General features: G+C 43.0%; 1 protein-coding gene across 1 annotated transcript in view; it reads left to right on the forward strand.

Annotated features, from left to right (window-relative positions):
* The first annotated feature begins 2,340 nt into the window (after positions 1–2,340).
* LOC126456036 (uncharacterized) overlaps positions 2,341–22,601 on the forward strand; it is a 164,263-nt gene continuing 144,002 nt past the window's right edge. The window contains exon 1 of the mRNA XM_050091792.1: positions 2,341–2,505. Within this exon, the coding sequence (XP_049947749.1) occupies positions 2,341–2,505 (165 nt within the window). The remainder of the gene's footprint in view (positions 2,506–22,601) is intronic.

Genomic DNA, 22,601 nt, shown 5'->3' on the forward strand with positions numbered 1-22,601 from the left:
TACAGAATCATGAAGAAAAAAATCACGAAGAAAAACATCACTGCCTGCGCCTTATTCGAAATTACGAGGACACAAGGCCGCAGTAACCACATGTATCAGGAAGAGCCAGAACTTCACTCTCATTATTATCAAACTTACAAAGCCTTCCGCTTACAACAGGCTTCAGGCTCACGCAGCTTGGTATTGTGAGTGATCGTTCATTGTGTACTGTGATTTTTTACTCGCTTCTTTCTTCTTGTCGTAGTTACTAGCTTTTGTTATTATTAGGAACTGAAAATGGCAAAAGCAATTTCGTCAAACGTTATGAGGCAAAGTTCGTCGTCATTTTCATGGGCACGGGATCGATGTTGGTGAGTCGAGAGAAATACTTGTTAGGCTATCTGTGTAGCTCAAGAGAAAAAAAAGGATCCCTGCTTATCTCCGTTGACAGGGGGCGCGAAAGATCTGCAGCAGATTTAAATAAAAACAAAAACACTCGTGTGAAAATTGGTAAGGACACGTTCGAGAATGAAGAAGCAGCCATAAAATCACGCAAACAGGAAACTCTGTGGGAAAACTCTGTACGGGTTATCAAAATAGATTCATTTGCTGTACTGAGGGTAGAACGTCACATTTACGATAACATTGCACAAAGGAAGATCCGACATTCCGTAAATGATCACCCTTAAGGAAGCAGGTATTTTTCGCTGAACATTCACATCGCTATTTACCGTTGCAAATAGTCTGCGCCCTCACTACGGACATTTTTCTGGCCATACGTTTTGATGAAGACAGAAGATACTACCGTATACCTTATCGGTAAAAGCAGTAACTTGTAAGTTACAAATCTAGCGGTCTGTTTCTAGTAATCAAGTCAACGCCGACCGCATAGCTGTTCAACTGCCAAGTTTCGGTTCGGATCAGATGAATATATTGATTTATATTATACATAGAAACAACTTTGAAAGCAAAAAAAAAGGCGTCCTGATTCATAATCGTCGTTAGGAAATCAATTTTCTTAAATTTTCCTTCCATACAGGATGTTAAATACTTTGTCGCAAAGAAAAGTAAAATGAAAACTCAGCATAGCTCCTCCATAACACAAAGACGGCAGTTCCACCTTTGTACACCGAACAGTTCGCTTATCTGAGCCAGTTGATTGAAACTTTAAGATTACGAGATGTAACATTGTTTGCCTCCACGTCCTCCCGCCGAAGCGTCAGCTTTGAAGAAGTTTTAAAGACATTATAAAGCATGTGAACGAAATTAGGACAAATTTTTGTCGTGTGGTTTCTGTGAGTTGGCTTCCACATCCGCTCACTGAAGTATTTCAAGTAAAATTATGTGAAGGAAGCCTGTAAGTGTTCCAGATCGGTTTTGGAAGTGGCTCAGGAGAGGAAGTGGATCAACGGAATTTCAGAAGATATAAATTGCATACGGCGGTTTGATAACCACTCTATGCTGCATGATTGATTTTAAAAAAATCTCAGATATCTTCTCTGAATGACGGCGGGCTCTGGTTGTACGATAAGCAAAAATGAAATTCCTAAATTAGTAATAAAATGACGCCAATGGCGGATCGGTTTCACATCGAAGTGTCGTGTCTGGCCTGCGGAAAAAGCTGAAAAAATTGTAACGCAATACATATTCGCATAATCGTATGATCTGGTGGATGTAATAAAGATGCAACACGTTGGTAGCTCAAACTCAGTTCCTTGTATTATAAGTCATTAATAGCTACAGCCCACGATAGTTACACTCTAACGGATGGAGCAGGAAAGACAAACGCGAACAGCCAAGCTACTCGTAGCTATTCTCTAAAAGATCTGAAGACTGCGCCTTCTGTTATTACAGAAGAATTAACACATGAAATTGTTAATCGACTCATTGGATTTTTATAGACATACAATGAATATTGTTTTAGAAAGTGATATTACACAGTGGAACTGGAGGAACTCGTAATGCACGGAACACTAAGAACTTTTCAACGAACTCCACATTACAAATGCTAATCCCGACTCCCACTTAAATCATGATGTGTTATCAAGAGACATAGAGAGAGAGAGAGAGAAAGAGAGAGAGAGAGAGAGAGAAGAGGGGACGGAGGTAGTGTGTGGGGCTTAATTTGAGTGACACAACCAAATTTATCTGCGATACTCATTGTTGCAGTAATTGGTGGCCTAATACTGGCGCCCCGCGTGGTCCCTTAACCTCTGGGAAGAAGATTCCGGCGGGGTGTTTCTGCGGGATAGCGGAGCCTCCGTAATCCCTGTCCCGGGCCGGCCGGCTGGCCCTGCGCCGCGCCTTAAGACGATTACGGCGGTGTGTCGGGAGTGGGAGGGCCGTAAATCCCGCCTCACAATGTGCGGCGCTGCGGAAGCCGTGGGCTGCCGCCGCGTCGTGGCCGGCCCGGGTCGGCTAAGGGGCGGCAAAACACGGCCGTCTGCAGGCAGCCCGTCCCTGCTGGTACTGCCTGACTACTGCCCACTGACGTCGCGGCCTGTTCGGGCCAGCGGGGAAACCATGGTCAGCAAAGGACAGTTGACAGTTGAAATTTACAATTTCCGCATCTTTCACAAGCGAAATGTTTACACGAACGGAACCAGTGCCTTCTCGTGTCGTAAATATACGAAGACGTGGGTGGTGTGAAGGTACATACAATCCCTGGCCATAATGCACTGACGGAAAAAAAAAATCACAATAATAAGGAGTTGTGTGACTTAAACGAAAGTTGGTAGGTGTGTTTGTACATCTAAGAAATGATTTCTTCTCTAATTTCGACCTGTTGCGAAAGAGTGGAGCTAGTAAATCCAGTATGAGGATGAATGATGATGATGAAGTCCCGTACTCCTTGACAGAGCGTAGGGGACGATGCGGGAGACCCGCACCGCTGTAATAGCTTAGGTCCTAGCGTAGGTCCTAGCGTAGGTGCTTTGGCATTGCCTTCCCCCGACCGTAATGGGCTCATCTCGAGCCAGGTGAGAATCTCTGACCCCGCCGGGAATCGAACCCGGGACCTCATGCCCGGGAAGCGAGAACGCTACCGCGAGACCATGAGCTGCGGACACATGAGGATGTGAATCAGGTTTATAATGGGTGAGAGTGTCAGTTACGTTTTAGACTGGAAGTCGTGACTTTTTGTTAGTCAAGAATGCCTTTAAGGCGCCAAGTTCGAACGAGGTCTTGTAATAGGGCTACGAGAAACTGGTTGTACCTTCTGGTGCAGGAAGACCTGGCGGGTATGTAGCCACTGTATGCTGGCAGCGGTGGTCACGAGAACGTACGGACGCAAAAAGACCGGGCTCCAGACGGCCACGTGGCACTACCGAGAGGGAAAACCACCGTGTTCGGCGTATAGCTCTGGCACATCGTACTGCAACTAAAGCAGCAATTTGAGCAGCAGTTGGCACCACAGTGACACAACGAGCTGTTGGTTACTTCAAAGACAGATCCGAGCAAGAAGTCCTGTAGCGATCAGAAACCACGACAATTTGGGACTTCAATGGAGTCAAGCGAGAGATCATTGGAGGGCAAGATGGACGTCTGTCGTGTGTTCACATGAAAGCTGCTTCTACCTCGGTGCCAATGATGGCCGTGTGTTGATTAGGAGCAGGCCAGTGAAGGTCTTGCAACCAAAATGTCTACATGCTGGACTCACTGGACTTACACCTGGGGTTATGGTCTGGAAAGCGACTTCATATGACAGCAGGACCACTCTCGTGGTTATCCCATGCATCCTGATTGCAAATTTGTAGGTCGTCAGTGTGGCGATTCTAGCGATTGTGCTGTCTGCCATTCACGAATAGGAGCCGTGAGGTGAGTGGGAGGGGGAAGGGGCCAACATGTTCTACATAGTGTAGACATGTTGGCTTGGTCTGCTCGATCACCAGATCTGTCTCCAATCGACCACTTGTAAGACATCATCGGACGACAACTCGAGATCCCACAAACGGCACCTGTAAAACAAAATGCATGCACGTTTCCATGCTTGCAATCAACATTCTGGCGGTTACACCGGTTATTAATCTACCAGCATTTCACATTAGCAATGACTTATCTCGCGTTTACATTAACCTCTGATCTTGTAACCTTAATCACTTAATATCTTACCTAGACAAATGCACTCCCGAAATGTCATTACTCTGCGTTAGTAAGTTTTTTCTGCTGCGACTTTTTTTCGTCAGTGTATTATTCGACGCATTTGATTTTTTTGACGATGCTTCTATTTCTGGGAATTGGTTTTGCATCATGGCTCACCTATCATTGCTTAATAGGTTAAATATTGTTAAAGAGCTGTTATGCAATGAAGCGAGCTCATTTGTTCTCCTGCATCCATCTTGTGTGAGCTGACGTTGATGAACAATTGCCAGTTACAGTTTTGAGAATAGGAACAGCTGACGTGTTTGAACTGTGAGTGCATTATTAACATCTAAAACCGTTGCTTTCCTGATGTATTTACCCTCTGTAGCCTCTAAAGACAAAGTTTATTGATTACTGAGAGATTTTAGTACTGTAACATACGAAAATTATGCGCAAAGTAAATGATTAGATGCCTCAAAAAGTTCTGAAGATTAAAGCACAGATATGTATTCAAATCTCTCGAAGATTGAGCATATCAGAATCGTCCATCAGGCTTGTAGAGAAGAAAATAGATTCTGGTGCGCAACTGTCTTTCAAAGGAAGAAGAGGTGTGGCAGAGGAAAAATATTTTCAGCGAGATCTTAGCGTTCCTTGAGAAAGATATACCGTTAAAACTGGTTTCCTTGTACAAAAGAAATTAAAATGAAGCTGGAACACAGTAGTATTATTGCATCTGAATGGAGTATAAGACGCAGTCCATCGCAACTGAAATTCAACGCTCATAGTCCTACCTGAAAGCCAAAATTAACTGATACTATCATGTCAAAACGTCTAATGTGCAAAGGAGCATAAGCATAGAGATTTGGACTTCTGAAAATCAGCTAGTATCAATAAATTAGACAGTATATGCCTTCATACAATAGTGATAAATAAATTTTCTGTGTTCAAGGCCAATCCTGAAGCACTTCTTAATAGTTTTTTTTTTTTTATTTCGTTTCAGCTTTGCTTTACTGATGACTCCACATTTGAAATTTTGCTAAATATATCTCAGATATTACGAAAGCGCTCTGGAAACAAAAATCATCCCGACTGTATTGTGCACACTGTGGAACGTACCACCAGAGTCGTGATGTGATCTATCGTCTGTGACAAAGACATTGGACATCTGCGTTTGGTTGAGGGAACATTGTAGCTAGACCAGTGCAAGGAGGTGTTAAGGTGGAGGCTATTACCTCGAATAGATGAATGGGGCCCTAAAGGAGATCCATTTGTGTTTATCCAGGACGAAGCTCCACGTCATACAGCACGATCACAAAAAACAGCAAGAAAATGTCCCATTATTACTGTGGCCAGCAAACTCACCTGGTATGAACCCATCTGAAAATGTTTAGGAACTGGTGAAAAGAGAAGTGGCAGAGGAAACAATCATCACAGGAAATCTTCTCACAGAAAAAATTTTCGAGTCTGGAATCATCATTCACAACTGCAGGGCACTGCAAAATCCTGTATTAGCAGTGTGCCAAGGCGGATTGAAGCATTAATAGCTGCTAAAGGCACCGTGACAGACTGTTCAGAAGTCGGGTCTAGTTCGGCTTATTGAACAAAAAATTAATATTAAAACTATTTACTTTATCAGTTATTAATAACATGTAATGTTTGAAGAAATTAAATCGCTTTGTTTGGACTGATAAAGTAATCTTTGCAGCTTTTGTACCTCTTAAACTCGTATAACGTTAAAAACTCAAGATGCGTTCAATAATGTGGCCAAGGACTGCAGTGGTAGGAAGCAGAGTATTACGTGACGAACCAGCCGATCGCTTCATTCAGAAATTCTGTCTGTCACACATCAGTCATTTAGCATTTACAAAAGTGCGATATTTTTTCGATGTACTTACTCAATAACGGCTTTGTATTCTGCAATTCGAGATCCCAGACTTAAAAAAAAGATACATAAAACTTATCACTGATTTTTCATAAAACTTTCCGGCAGATTAAAACTGTCGAATCTAAGCTCAACTACGTAGCCTCACTCTCCGAGGACACGGCCGAGGCACGACTCAGACGAGCCCCGCAGCGTCACTTCTGCCAGTACCTCTCCCCTACTTGCCTAATTTTACAGTGCTTGTTGGTCTATCACTCATGCAAGAAGGGATATTGCGAAGCATCGACTTTGCCACAGGATAAGTGATTGTTTTCCACAATGTGTGCACTTTATTGTAACGTTCTGGAAGAGTGAGCCTTTTTGCTGTAGTGAGACTAGAACTCAGTATCTTCCCTATTTCATGCACGACGTGCCCTGACAGCTTCACTTCTATCTCTACAACTCGGTTACTTTTGAGTTCGAGCGCATGCCTCTTTGAGAGAATTTTAACATGCATGGGGTTAGACGTAATGGTGGGTGGCTGTTGAGGGCAGGTCGAGCTCAGAAAGCTGTCCAACTGTTAACCATACACATGGGTGGGTAGTGGCTAGCTGAGTGGATCCCTGTCTAATGCCTGGGGGCGTCAGTGAAGCAAGATAAAAACGCGAAACATTTATTGTTCATAAACACAACTGATACCTCATAACTAGGGTTGGGATAGCTTTAAAGAAAACACCTCGAAAGTGGTACCACATCTTCCGCCATTTTTATCACTTAACAACCATATAATCATTAAAATTTAAAAAACTTGTTAAAAGAATCATAGCTCTCACAGTCTAAGAAACTTGAACAGGCTCAATTAATTAAAAACAAATTTTAACATTTTATAGTATTAATAGCAAGTCTTGAAATCGTAAATATAGAGTTCCCAGAAAACAGGAAAAGCCACACCAACTGGGCGTGGCTGCAAGCAGATTCAACAAACAATTTTATCAACAAAATGAATTACAGTGACAGGCATTAAATGTACTAACCATCTCCAAGGTTAGGTAACCGTTGCATCTTTCGGGTGCCATACGAACCCCGCACCAGAAGAACTGAGCGCCTTTTGAAGAAATCAGTGAATAGATCCAATTTCGCGCTCTCTCATATGACATGAGGTGCTGGTCAGCCAGGCCGTGCGGTACTCGCTCGACCATTTCCATGCTGCAAAACCACATTTACATGACTATCGCTGTACTGTCACCCTTTGTCGTTCAGTGCTCGACTTCGATAACGATCTCCTGTGATTGTTTCAGTAGCTTCAGAAACCTCCTCTCTTCCCCCGCCATCCAGGTTTGCGGCGTCAAAACTCCAATCTCTGCACGTTCTTTCGCTTACAGGTGCTTCTTAATAGGTCTTACACTGCATTCTATGACCCTCAGCGGCAGATTTCTTCATGTTAAAACAGAAAATTAAAACTTCCCGCAAATGACGAGAACTGGGCTCGTAACCATGCATATTCACTCGAGAATAACTTTATGATCCAATCACAAATGGACTAATATTCTGATGGTGTTATGTTTATAAATGATCATTATATGACACTTACAACCTAACACCTGCGCCACCACTTCCCGCTACTGCCATATATTGCAAAACGGTGGAAGCAGAATTGTAGATCTAATAACAAACAGTTTACTTGTTTTTCTACCATCAATACGATATTGTGATGCCCGTATTCGGACATGTCCGAAAGAACAGATACCATCTTCATATACATAAAGCTGCCCGGCCAATGATCTTCTTCAGTGCGGATGCACTCAAATTGCCCGAACTCTTACGGGGATCTGTAGATTGACTGCCGCGAGTAATGAATATAGGGGGCAGGGGCACTACAAGTATAGTGTGTGGACAGTATAAGTTGGAAATGTGGATCTCACGGGGAGCGTGCCAGAGATAAGTCCCTGCAGTCGCACTATCCTCTGTGTTCCCGGCAGCACAAATGGTTCAAATGGCTCTGAGCCCTATGGGACTCAACTTCTGAGGTCATCAGTCCCCTAGAACGTAGAACTAGTTAAACCTAACTAACGTAAGGACATCACACACATCCACGCCCGAGGCAGGATTCGAACCTGCGACCGTAGCGGTAGCGCGGTACCAGACTGAAGCGCCTAAAACCGCTCGGCCTCTCCGGTCGGCTCGGTAGCACAGATGTATAGAGCGTCTGCCATGTAAGCAGGAGATCCTGGGTTCAAGTTGCGGTCGTGGCACACATTTTCAACTGTCTCCGTTGATACTTATCAACGCCCGCAAGCAGCTAAAGGTCTGGATTTCATTGTAATTTCAGATATCTGTATGGTGTGAAAAGTGGAAATTGACTGTAAATGATGAAGAGTGTTATATCACCCACGTGAGTAATAAAATGAATCCACTAAATTTCGGTTACTCGATAAAGCACACAAATCCAAAGGCTGGCCAGCTGCTGTCACCGTGCGGTTCTATGCGCTTCAGTCCGGGACCGCGCTGCTGCTACGGTCGCAGGTTCGAATCCTGACTCGGGCATGGATGTGTGTGATGTCCTTAGGTTAGTTAGGTTTAAGTAGTTCTATGTCTAGGGGACTGATGACCTCTGATGTTAAGTCCCATTGTTCTTAGAGCCATTTGAACCATCCAAAGGCTGAACTTAATACATAGAGGTTATAATTATGAATAACTTAAATTGGAAAGATCGCACAGATAATATTGTGGGAAAAACAAAGATCACGATTTATTGGTAGAACACTTAGAAAATGCAACAATTCTGCTAAAGAGACTTACACTACACTTGTCCGCCTTCTTCTAGAATACTGCTGCGAGGTGTGGGACTCAGATCCGATTGGATTGACGGAGGACATCGAAAAATTTCAAAGAAGGGTAGCTCATTTTGTATTACAGCAAAATAGTAGAGAGTGTGGCACAGATATTATAGACAAATTGGGGTGCAGTCATTAAAACAAAGGCATCTCTCGTTCTGGCAGGATCTTCTCATGAAATTCCAATCACCAACTTTCTCCTCAGAGTGTGTAAATATTTTGTTGATGCCCGCTTACATAGAGAGAAATGACCATCACAATAAAGTAAGAGAAATCAGAGTTACCATGGAAAGATTTAAGTGTTCGTTCTTCCCAAACGCTGTTCAAGAGTGGAACGGTAGAGAAATAGCTTGAAGCTGGTTCGATGAACCCTCTGCCAGTCACTTAATTGTGAATTGCAGGTTAACAACGTAGATGCAGATGTAGGAAATAAAGTATTCATTTACCCCGTCTTCTTTTTAACATTTGAGAACAGAAATGAATTTACTAGATAAACTGACTGCCTGCTCAGAATGTTAAGCACCAAAACAGCTTAACGTAAGGTGCCACACAGACAGTGAGTAGTCACAGTTACACGAAACACCAAAAATACTCACAAGTTACCACTGTCACTCCCTTTCAGAAATTTTAAACAAAGGAGCACTTAAATGCTGAGGCAGCCATGCTCCTGCGAGCGCTATCAACACTGAACTGCACCAACGAAAATTCATTCACTTTGTCCCGCATTAAAATGTAATACGACTGATGGGATGCAGGCTTCCCCATGAAAACGCTCGAAACCAACAAGTAACTGCCACTTAGGAAATGAAGGGCTCATACGTAGCTGTCCATCACATAGCCACCTCCGAATAGGAAATGCTGCAACTCTTACAAGGTAACAGTCACTCCTGTCCTGGACAATCCTCGTGTGCTGCTAGCCGGTCTGTTCAGAGTTACCGACCAACCCCTTCTCTGTCCCTCTTGCACATGAGTGGCTTCTTCACTTGGGACAGTCTTAACGAGCTAACAAGACCTGAGAAACTGGAGCAACATTTTGTCTATGACCCCCCGTGGTCCCTAGCTTTGCCCCCAGAAATCTTTCATATCGGCAGTATCCCCACCGTCACTGAAGCCATGTATCTCCTTTGATTATTTCTAGGAGCCTGACTGTGATGTGCAAGACTAATGTTATTTTTCGCCTTTTCCCATTTAGCGCCAATATTCTCACGTTCCATATGCTCCATCGAGTTGTTAGTATGATTAATTCATCCAAATAATATAAATCTTAATCATATAGGCAGAGCGATTGCAAATGTTAATGCTAAATGGTTTATTTGACTGACATTATCTTATGGGTCTCATGACAGGTATAATAAAGATAAGGCTAGGTTAATTCACGGAATTATCCCGACGTTTCTGTGAATGAAAATGATGTTAATATATTCCACAAGACGACTGAAGGTCATATGGGGTAATTCTCACGAGAGAATTGCTGTTATTAAAACAGTATCTTCTGTATTCACGTGACCTAAATGCAGGAACATTGTCACTACGAATTTAGAATGTCCAGAACTGGCAAATATAACACTAGAAGTTGTAGATACTAATGGCGGTCGTCATTTCTTTCTAGGCAACATGACAAAAATTGTAAAAGTGTCAACCACAAGTAAGGTATTACCATTTTTGATATATATGAGACAGGCCCCAAATAATCAACAAACAATAGACTGATATTCTCAAGTGAACTCTGCAGAAAATCCAGTCTAGTGACAGTGTTTGTATTAGTCTTAAATGTCTTGAAATTCTTGGCAAAGGCCTACCAACCTGTTAATATCTGAGTTTATACTTTTTCAGGTGAAGACTTTAATTTTCATCGTCGTTTTATCTAGTCCCGGGTGCCCCCACCCCATCCTTCCCTCGCAACGGACAATGAAGATAAATGAAAATGGTAGGGTCAGATCTTGAGCTTCCTATCACAAGGAGTACAGAAAACATAGCATATGCCTCTGCAAGGAATAGCCGTCCATCGAGTCACCCACCTCTTGCTTTAGCCGAATTTCGCCCAACTCACTATCCTGCTGTTGTCTCTCCTTAGGATCAAGAAACGGTAAAGGAACCTCTGTTGCGTTTAATATGAAATCTGATGCCTCTTCATCATCGTGCGATTCCAGGCCAATCTCCTGAAATATGTGACTAAGCACATCCGCGACTTGATTATTTTCTTCCCTGATACGTACTATTCTTCAAACTGGAAGGCTGATATTTGGATCTCCCACCGCTAAATTCTTCTGGTCTTACGAGCCCTGACGGGAACCAAACTCAGCATCTGGTTACCTGTATCAAATTTCCTTTGCTCCTGGTAGAAGTTAAGCTTTTCTAGGCCGAAAAGAATGGCCAAGCTTCCATCTCAGAATAATTTATTTCCGCACCTGAAACGTTCTCGAAGCATACGCTAAAGGCCTCCACTGTCCATCAAGTGCTTGCAAGTGGACCCATCTGTATGCACAACAAACAGTGAATTAAAATCTAGAATATCTGTTACTGGTACACTGCTCGACGCATGTTTCAGGGCATCATTGGTTTACTGTTGAAATTCTCCCTATTGGAATTTCTCATTTTTTCGACACACTTGCTGAATGGGGCCACAAATTGTGCAAACTGTGGATACATTTCTAAAGAAATTCACTAGAGTGACTGGAATTTGTAAATATCTTGTATATGGGCCTGATCTACACTAATTCCCCTGGCTGATACCACATCCCCCAAGAAAGGGTTATCTCCATTAGCCAGATTCATTTTCAACGGCTCAACGGTCAAGCCCAAGCACTTGCCTAAGCTGCTCTATATGCTCAGCAAAAATAAAATAAATTTTAGGTCCATCGGCACAGAATCTAACAGGCTGCCCCTGTGGATAGGCCAAAACGAACTCCGTTACAATGAAAGAAGTTGTAGTGTCTCTTGCGCTTGTTCGGTATCTCGAGGGAACGCCTATCCAGAAACAGCACTCTCTCCTGGCGTGCCAGTCAACTCCAAGTCAAAGCATGGCGTACGGCTTACCCAAAACATATCAGTACGAACGATCAAGTGGTGGCACAATGGACCCAGGACAATAGTGTGGCAAGAGGTGAGAGTACAGGTCCTCCCAGAAGTACTTCAGCCTGAGAAGATCAAGGAGTTGTTCGACAGGCTTGCTCAAATAGACTGGTGATAACAACTGAAATCCAGGCAGAGGATGTAATTTTATGTGGCAGGTGTAAGTCTTTCAATTGGATGCCACTTCGGTTATTGGTGTATCTCTAATCTACAACAGTTGTCTGACTGGGCAAAGACGACTTACAGTGTAACGTGAAACCGAACCATGTGTCAATTCTGGCTACAGTTTATGTCGTTGAGAGGTGCAGGTAATATTAAAAGCAGACTGAAATCTCAGTGGTTATACTTGCATTCATTCCCCCGACCTCTCCTTCTTACCTCACCTGCTTTGTCTCTAGAACACCACGTCCGACCAGACAGAGGGTGCCACGAACCGCGACTGGCAGATTTCTGAATGTTGGGTAACGGTCTAGACTTGTCAAGGGCCGTTTTCAGCTGACTTATAACACTGACAACAATATGCCAAAGTCAAATGGATACTGAGTGTCTTTTGAGGTGTTAAGTGATGAGCGTCCCTTGTATCTGTGGCTGTCAGATCGACGCTCACGCCACACAGCCTGGTGAAATGTCTCAGGAAGCAGTAGTTCTCGAAACTCATAGCCCTCCAAATCCTGGAATCATGGTGTAAAGAGCTACTGCAAATGTCAACAGAACTGAATTGGTAGTTGTTGAAGAGAGATCAAAAGCTATTCAGTTGGTGGCAAGAACGGTGAGCCCCATCGCCATACCGTACAGGACCAAATTACCAAATGGTATATTGGGGCAGGGTAATACCGGAAACCAAACTGCTTTTCACACCACAAAACCTATGAGAATATGTTGTCCTTGATCGGACTATCCTGTTCACTAGTTTATCACGCACAGAGCATGTCTGGGATGCGACTGGAAAATTTATACTATCAAACTACCCTCCAGTTAGCTATCGTCATTAGGCTAACTTATGCATCATATGCTTCAAGCACTACGGGAAATTCTTGTGGATGATATGGGGATGCTGTTTCCTAGAATACCACAAAGAAGGAGTGCATTTGGGCCCGGAGGTCACACGTCATAGTGTTGGCGATGCGCTTCAGTTTGGAATAGACAGTTCATACCATTACATGATTAAAATCATCGCAAAGTCTGATAAATATCGAGCTGGCGCTTTATTGTGTAATAATTCCCATTTGCCTGAGTCTAATCTGGATTTACAAATAAGTATCAACTAGCCAGTATTTTCAGTTTCATCATTCCAATAGTTTTATAGCTTCCTCAAGGTGCTCAGCAAAGTTTCTGAATCTCACTTCCAACCAAAAAATTTGGTGACATCCTAATGTTAACTCTCCAAAGCTGTCGTTATTATTTTCCTTCAGCTGTGTACAAACCCTGATAGTATAGAGCAAAAACGTAATGCATTCCATTTGTATACGGTAGTACGATGTGCTTGCCCCCTAGTAGAAATTCCACCCGAAAGCCAACCAAATGTAAATACAACTACGTTCTCTAGAATGTCTAACTACCTGTATGTGGCAACAGTTAACTGACGTAATTTTGCAGGATTGTGAAGACAGTCTTACCAGAAAAAACGACCATGTCTCACAACGAAGAAAAATCTACTGTGCAAGATTTTTAAGTGGAGAATTATTATTTCTGAAATGAGTCCATGACCACATGCAACTGTCAACTGGTTGGATCCAACCAATGACACATTCTAGCACATGTTGACTCATGTTTACATAAAATTATTTAAGTATTAATTCATTCTTGTCACTACCGGACAAGCTAGTGGGGTTCTGTACAGAGGCAGTAGTAGGCGAAACAGTGGACTGCTTCTGCGTTGTAGCAACTGCCATTAGAGGTAGTTTTTTCTTTGGGAAAGGACAAAAAAGATTGAGCGTAGTTTGAAATGTTTGTCTCTTGTCGTACTTATTGCACTATGAGTGAGTCTACCGGGCTTCAAAGTCTTTTTGCGCAAGCTGTCTGCCACACACACGAACTCAACACACAAATGACCAAACAATCGATTCAATGTTCATACAGAATCCTACAAAATCGTACAAACGTGAAACTGATAATTTTTCACGCTGCTATGAGCTAATACGGCTGAAGTTTCCGTACCCACAAAATAAAATTTTATTCAGTTCATATAATTAAAAAGGACCCAGCTAATTTTCCAGATTAAAGGGAAACAATATGTTTCTTGTGATGTCACCTATTACATTGGAGACTGCAATTCAGTGAGCTAGAGTCCTCTGATGGTATTTATTTTTAATGGAATGGAATGTTGACCTCAACATAATGTTGTGTGAGGAAATGATGGGGTGAGAAAATGTTATCTTGAGAATACTAATTCATTTGCGCTCAATCAATTTTGGTCAAGTTGAAGATGAACTGTCTTAAGTTACATTTCAAAAAATGTAAAAAGAAATATATGTACAATGTTAAGTGTTTTTCTGAACCCCCAAGTGGTACAGTAGAGTCTCGATAATTCGAGGTGAACGAGTTAGGAACCACGTAGGACTATCGAAAACTCGGACAATCGAAATTTAAATGGGACAAAGAAATATTATGATATTGTAAGTAATACAGGTCAAAACATGAATTTTATTAAAATAAAAGTATTTACACACGCATTTGCATTGGCAGGATAACAATAATTATTTACTTAGACAAGTAATAGTTTGGCGAAGCTGCAACGTTTCCTCGCGGCAATGTCACGCCACCGTCTCAGGAGCAGTAGGTCGGTTGGTGCCACCTCAGGCTGTTGTTCCAGGTAACATATGGCGGCCTCGAGAGCAGCGTAGCCATCGGTGCGACTCATCATCGGTGCAGCCTCTACCTCGTCATCCTCGTCATTCTCACACTGCGATGGAATGTTAACCATGTCAATTATAGAAGAGTCTGTCACTTCCAGCTGTTCGTCCGAATTTAGCCACTCGCCTACTTCCACCTCTTCTGCCTCTTCACACCCTGGCAATCTTCTGATTAAACTACACAATGGTTGATCGTCCTCATCTGCTAAATCTTCAGTTTCTGTGTCTGGCATACTTTCCTGTAGAATTTTCCTCCATGACTTACAAATTGTGTCTGACTTAATTTCGCTCCAAGTTTCGCTAATCCAGTACACGACGTCCTTCAAAGTCACTTTCTTCAAAGCTCCTACAATGCTTTTGTTGTCTTCGGAATGCAGGAATGACTGTAGCACTCGCCGTCGATACTTTTTTTTTCAGACATTCCAGAACGCCCTGATCCATGGGCTGAATGAGACAGGTAATGTTTGGTGGGAAAAACAAGGCGCGGATACCGTCGCACTGCAGTTCTCCTGCACTTGGATGTGAGGACGCATTATCCATGAGCAAAATTGCTTTGCATGGCAGTCCCCTTTCTTTTAAAAAATTCTTGCAGTCAGGTACAAGATAGAGAACTAATGAAAAAAGCTGTCACAGGTTATAAAATAGACTCGAAAATTATGAGCGACGCCGTGTAAATACAACACAAATGCTAAATACGGTGCTCACTCCAAAACGGCCAAACTAGCGCCAAGTTGCAGCAGAACACCGAACAGCAACTCTCCAACAACAAGATGCAATATGCCGCTGTTTGCCAGCCCAAAAACCGACTACTTAACCTTTAGTCTGACATATTTATCAACGCTACAGTAGGAGAGGAGAAAATCGCAAGGTTTGCACAGTGACAACGGCATTCAGGGAAAGCAGGCAGAATTTTCTTCTCCAACACTTGTTGTATTCTCTGTCAAGAAACTAAAAGTTGGCAGTGTACAAACTAAAAGTTGGCCCTTGCTTTATGATTGGCGCAACGATGTTTTGTCGAGTATATGCAGCTCACTTCCCACACCGTTCGTGGACACGTAACAGTGGCTCTGTTCTCTGCTTCCGCTCGTAGTACAATTTGTGGGCTTTTGTTGAAATCTCTTAGCTGCTCATGTGGCCATCACTGCTTTGAAAGGCGTTTTTGAAATAGTCTGGTTTAAAAGACACCCAAAGCGGCTCAGTCATGTGACTACTGCCCATGGGAGTTGCTGATGGTAAACCTTCCACTTTTCCTTCATTGTCTTCCCACTGCCTAAAACCTGCAGGTGGCATGTCTCACCGACTGGAAGAAACACGATCTGAAATACCAGAATTCACAGGCCCTGCTGTTTCAAGGAAAGGAAATAAAATACTAACATGCCTACAGTAGATGTTAAAAGTTGCCACCATTCATCTCTTGGCACTTTTGGGCCCTGGTCAGCAAACTGCTGAAGGCGGGTTGGTGTTGGGCTGCTTGAATTGCTACAATCTCATCCGAAATGTTCTGCTGTAGTTCTTGTAGACTATGAGGTTTGTTGCTATATACCTTACACTTAAGTGCTTCCCACAGAAAGTAATCGCACAATGACAGAACTGGTGACCTGGCCACTTTTATTTGCCCCACCCTGTATATTGTCACTTAGCAGCATGTGACAAACCACTACCACCACAGGTTTTAACGACTGTGCGCAGAGTGATAACATAGACTGAACTGTAAAAATTGATGCTAGTAGATATATTTTAAGATGGGGTGGGGTAGAAGAGGTTACAGCATGTGATTAAATAGGGGAGGGGAGGGGGGGGGAGGGCAGCTGACAGGTGACCAGTGGCATGGTATGCGGCAAGTAGGGACTATTTTGGTTTTCTGGCATCATAGAAGGCAACAATTTCACATCATGGCCTCTCCATAATTGTTCCTCAATGCTACTACTCTATGTAGCTTCTCTCGATGACAATGGATGACATCCTTAACTTTCTTGATCCCAGATAGTAACTGATCTTCTGAAATTCGATCGAACCACTAGACTAAATTGAGTCCTGATTGTCTCTACGTGCGCTTTTTCTTGTACTATTGATCACTTTTAAAAAACGTAGGTCCTTTACCAACAATTTTTACTAACAGAGCTTAGTGACCTCTTCTGACGGTGGGAATGGAAAGGAGGGAAACCTTAAACTTCTATTTCTGACGTTTGAGGGTAATCTTTTGGTGAATAGGTAGCTTTCAAGTGTCTTGCCTGCTCTGCTTTGTTATTTTTGAATTGTCAATAGCTAGGTACGATCTGGCAAGTCAAAAGTTATATGACCTGCTTTCATTGCCTCTTCCGATGATATCAGCATTGAAAATAGTTAGCAACGTGGTTTTCCGATCTGTCGCAGTGGACGGTGTTGTAGCCGAGGCTAGGCAACATATTAGTTCAATAATGCGCAGTTCTTTGAGTCACGTTTACTGTTTTATAAAACACTAGTGCAATAATACTTTGTGCAGGGATACTGTTTGTCATTGTGTATCACCACGCTGCTACAAAATAAATTTATTTTGCAGAACAGTTTGGGAATATTGAAGCTTGATTACAAATGGAAACAAATCATTCGTAGTTGTAGAATCAGTGTCGAAGCAGTAGAGGCAGGTCAGAATATTATCCCTTCGACAATCATCAAAAAAGTATATGTACCCTTTAAAGAGAGCAAATGATGATTTCTACAAGGTGAATTTTCTTTCTCTTCTTATATAATAAAGATCCCAACAGTGAGCGTAGTGTATTTGATCATAATGTGGAAAAGCCCTAAGACGATTTATTATGTGGGTGCTCGGCGCAGATAACGTGTTATACAGTTTATAGACGTCTCTCACATCTTCAGTTTTATTGTGGTTTATTTGCTTTGAGACACAGTATGTTGTAGAATTTTCCTTGTTCCTCGCCGGCCACCAATAGATGTGTGTTGAATAAATGATGTGATACGAGGGACTGAGGTTGTCAATGCACGGGTCCCTTCCCTGGGCGGACGTGACCAGATTTAACGCCCCTGGAGTTATAGAATGCAATACAAGCAGCCCTGCTCTTTCCGATGCTACGACACGAAATCGTTCTACCATAGTATACTGGATAACAATCTATGTGCAAATATTCATAGAAGATATTTGGCCGCATATTTCATTCCGATAATATGAGCTTGCCTTTTGCCAGTATAGTGTACAAGTTTTATACCTATACCATCAAAAGATTTATCACCATTAAATATTTTTTCCGCGGAACATAAATAATATATAAGCATTCTCTTACCTTCAGCAAAAATTTGGCAGCTTTACAATGTCGGTATTTAATATTCTGATTGATAGAACTTTCAGAGAAGTCAGTAAATAGAGAAAGAACTTCCCGGAAACTTCCGTGTTACCTCGCACAGACTTGAATAACCCGTTCCAAGTCCAAACGAAAAATTCAAGTTTGTAGTAATTTATTTTTTGTGGGTGGGATATGTGCATGTTCCTCTAAGAGATAACCCTTGATGTGGTAGAAGAGGTTGGATGCGAACCAACTAATAATACTGATTACAGAAATCTATTAATATATAGCCGTGGCCCGACGACATTGTAAATGCAAAAAAAAAATCTCCTTCGAAAAATAAACGAAACAGTGGCAATATTTCAGACTCCATTAGCTAAATCCCGACAAACTTTTAAAGGTGACACATAAAGCCAACCTTTTCAGCACTCGTCAATCCGGCGCTGCTCTACACCCTCACGTAACCTCCAATGTGACCTACGAGAAGGAGAGTAATATCTCACACATAACTTCCAGAGAATCTTACAGGTGTTTCATTAGCCTTCTGTTTCTTGAGCGACTGTAATTGATTTTGTATTAGACAATCACTTGTTTTAATAATTACCATTTGATTTCCCGTGCAATGAATGAATGAGGACCCGTATTACGACATTCCATTGTGAAACAATCTCAGGACTGCAGTCAGTACTTCGGATTTCTGTTTATCACATTCCGTTTCTGTTCCAGTATTATCGCTGAGCTTATAATAGATTAATTCGATCAGTTTATTAGCTTTAGACTTCGGAATTTTCGTCAAATCTGTCGGCAAAGATACACTTTCAGTTCATTGAAGGCTTCTCGCATTGCTCTCCTTGGCCTTATTTTACCATCGTTCAGCCTTTTTTTTTATCAACAAGAGCTTAGCTGCGCATAAATCTGTGATGACACTCACTGTGCCTCCGTGGCCACTTTCTAACAAACCTCAGAGTTCTATGAGTTTCGAGTGTGGGTTGAGAATGTTCGTAACTTTATCGGTGCTGAACAAACAACACAGTGAAATTAGGCTACTGCGTACCGCCCGCCGCCAACATTCTCACCAGCATAAGTGTTCTTGAGTAGGCTGTAATTACCGCTGACTGCGACGTGGAGATATGGTAACGGGCAGCAACACGCTGTAGTATTTATGGCGACGCACATCTCAGCCAGACCTCGGCTACACGTCATTCTAAGCCGCGACGAACGGTGACGGGCCTCATGGTGCCACATGACAAATAACAGTGGGGAACGGGACACAGCGTAATTTGCGGAGACTTCTCCCTCTAAATTAGCCCCGCTGTCTGCATACAAACAGGTCTTGGGTTCCTTATTTGCATGCTCAGTAACGAAGCAGTGTAATTCCTGCTTACATTCTGCTTTCCACTATGGCGTTCATATGTGGCTGAGAAACTAACTTTTGTGTCGCAGGAGAGAAGAAAGCGTGCCTAGTCCTTACTCTTCAATGATCTCTAACTCGCCACTCCACAGGGTGCATTACATAAGTTGAAATGAGCTTGACGAAGTTGTTATTTCAGTATTTTCAGCATAAAGAGGTTTGTGATGGGTTTATTTTATTCCTCGATCTCCGTAGCATCGTATGTGGCCAAGGTAATCGGCCGTAGAACTACAATTCAGGAAACGTTAACGAAGACTGTAAAAATTAAAAACTAAAAAATTAAAAATCCTTGAAAACATTTGGCGACAGTACACAAATGGCATCTTACAACGAAGAATTCTGAACTACTTCCAGGATTTTCTGCGTACAACAAGGGAAGTGAAATGAGGAAACTTTACCACATATATCTGAAAAGATGGAATTCATTACTGAAGTTTTTCAGTTTTGCAAACGTCCACTAGAAAATGGTACCCTTGGTATATAGCACTACTTTTGCCGTAAGACATATTCGCGATTAAGAATAATAGCCACCTGCAGCTATAATGGAATGACGAAAATGAAAATTTCTGTCACACTGGAAATCAAACCGGAATTTCCAGCTTTACGCAGGTGGTTGCTTAAGATCTTCCAGCTCCTTCACTACACAATATAGACCACCGCGGACAATTTTTGTATTGGATCTCTTTATTTTACATATAAAGAATTACATGGTTATAAAGCCGGCCGGTGTGGCCGAGCAGGCGCTTCAGTCTGGAATCGTGCGACCGCTACGGTCACAGGTTGGAATCCTGCCTCGGGCATGGATGTGTGTGATGTCCTTAGGTTGGTTAAGTTTAAGTAGTTCTAAGTTCTATGGGATTGATGACCTCAGATGTCAAGTCCCATAGTGCTCAGAGCCATTTTGAACATGGTTATAAACTTGCCTTCCAATAATCGACACGGAACGTAAAATAGGGGGAAACAAGGCGCTCTTCGCCTTCTTATGTAAGAAAGCACACGAAAAACACGACACTGCGACGACGAGCTAGTCGGTGAATCCAGTCTGTCACTTGATAAAGAATAACATAGTCCCTGCGTACCGAAGGCGTAAACTTGACCCGCTAACTGCACATTATCTTCATATTCCTCTCGCACCTGGAACAGTCCAACCGTCCGGAGGATCTGCGAATAATGCACCTAAATAAGTGGCGAAACTGTTCTATACTGTTCGTGTCGCTGTAGGATCGTATATCCATCTCGTAATTATGCCACGACTCTAAGACGTCCTTACCACCTTCTCGATAACGTGTTGCGATCCCTTTTATCCATTTCACTTTGTTTGCCCTGGTAGGGTTGAAATAGGAATCTTTCTGGAAAAACAGGGCGATGGCATTAATCGCTGTGTGCGTGGTACGCAACAACAAGGTTAACATTTTCGTCATTAACAGCCAACACTCATTGGCTGTGTCACAAACCAAACGGTGTTCGTTAGAGTCGGTAATCGCACACTGGACACACAACAGCGTATCTACCAGAAGAGTGACCTGCAGTCGTTGACAGTTCGGGAATTTGCCTTCACCACGATACACCACAGAAGGCCCACCGTCGTAGGAAGAGAGGAGTGATGAGCAGAGCAACAGACGTTCCTCCACCGTATCGCAGGGTATTTCTGTTCAACCACATTGCGTGGGCGTTGTCGTAGGAAGCAGCGACGAATGTCCTTCTGGACATCCTGGTCATCGGCAACTGTTCCCGAAGGTAACTATAGTCAATAATGAAGGACTGGACGTGAGTGAGAGGTGGCGTAATGTGGTCAGTGTTAACCAGTTGCCGAATCTATAGGGCCTACTTCGTCTATCACAGTGCCCATTGAAGTGACGCCCTCGCTCCTCCAAAATGGATACATTGTACTCAAAAATATAGCCCGCGCTCTGTTCGAAGACTCCTTCCCACAGTGGCAGCATCAGTGTATCGTATCGGATTATGAATGGCAGGCCAGCACCCACAAGATGTCCAAATAGACGTTAACGTACTACTTTCTTTAGGATATTAGTCGCATCCAGCACATGCTGCCGCACTAACGCACGAATCTGTCGTAGCATCCTTCGAAAATCGCGTATTGCCGTCAAACACCATTCGCAAACATTTAAGATGGGACACCTTGATGAAAGGTACCGGTGTCTGTCGTCGCATCCCCTACCCATATCCATATGACGGGTCTTTGCTCCATCGCCCCGTACTGCTGAAACCATCCCAACGCTGCCTGGATGTCGTATCCGGATTTGGCGAGGAGAACAACTTTGTCGGCGTGTGCACAGCATAGAAACGATGCAGTCCGGAAATGGAGTCCGTGTAGTGCTTGCTCGAGAGCGATTGCAAACAAAATGGACGACAGGGGGCAACCCTGCTGCACCTAATGCTGAATTTGGTGCTGTTCAAGGCTAGCATCGTTTATCAAGACTCGATACTCTGAACCGTAAAAAAACTTCAAGATCACATTAATTAACTGCTGGGGGATTCCCATTCGTTCCATGATGGCGTCAAAACAACGTGGTCCACCCGCTCGAAAGGTAGTAAGAATCTATTACCACCACGGAGCCTTGCACTCTGTAAGCTGACATCAGTGTTATATCCAAGAGCCATGTGTATGTTACTCCTTCCACTGAGACATTTGTTACCGAAATACACCTTGTCCGATATCACCGAGTGGAGAAGATCCCGAAGAATACGTGTAAATATCCTGTATCGGCGTTCAACAACATAACCAAGTGGTTTCGGAATGGATACAATAACACCCATCGTAAATTCGGAGGGGATTTGGAACGTAAGCATCAGCAGTTCGCTGTATATCCGTATCCAAGTCGTTACCACCAGAGCAGAAAAGGCTCAGTATAATTCAATCGGGAGCCGATCTCGTCCAGGTGATATGTTGGAAACACCGCACTTCAGGTCAACCTTATTCTCCATGCTGGTTTCCGCCAAGAGGTCGTCCACTTTCAGTGGGGCTGATGGCCGCCAGCATGTAGCGCAGTATGTCCGGAATTTCTGCTCTGTCCAACTGTTCCCCCGCGTAGAAACTGCGATAATGGTCGGTGAAAGCACGTGTAATGTCCCATTGTGATGTAATTCGTGTAGATTCGTCCGTTTCAGCTTCCCTGATGGGAGATCAACGACGCTGCTGTTTTTCTCTCACAACGTAATGTAACGATGGTCGTTCGCTGGATAACGCATCTAGCATTCTCACACGTAGCTCGA

The sequence above is a fragment of the Schistocerca serialis genome, chromosome 2 (assembly GCF_023864345.2).
Source record: "Schistocerca serialis cubense isolate TAMUIC-IGC-003099 chromosome 2, iqSchSeri2.2, whole genome shotgun sequence".
Lineage (NCBI taxonomy): Eukaryota > Metazoa > Arthropoda > Insecta > Orthoptera > Acrididae > Schistocerca > Schistocerca serialis.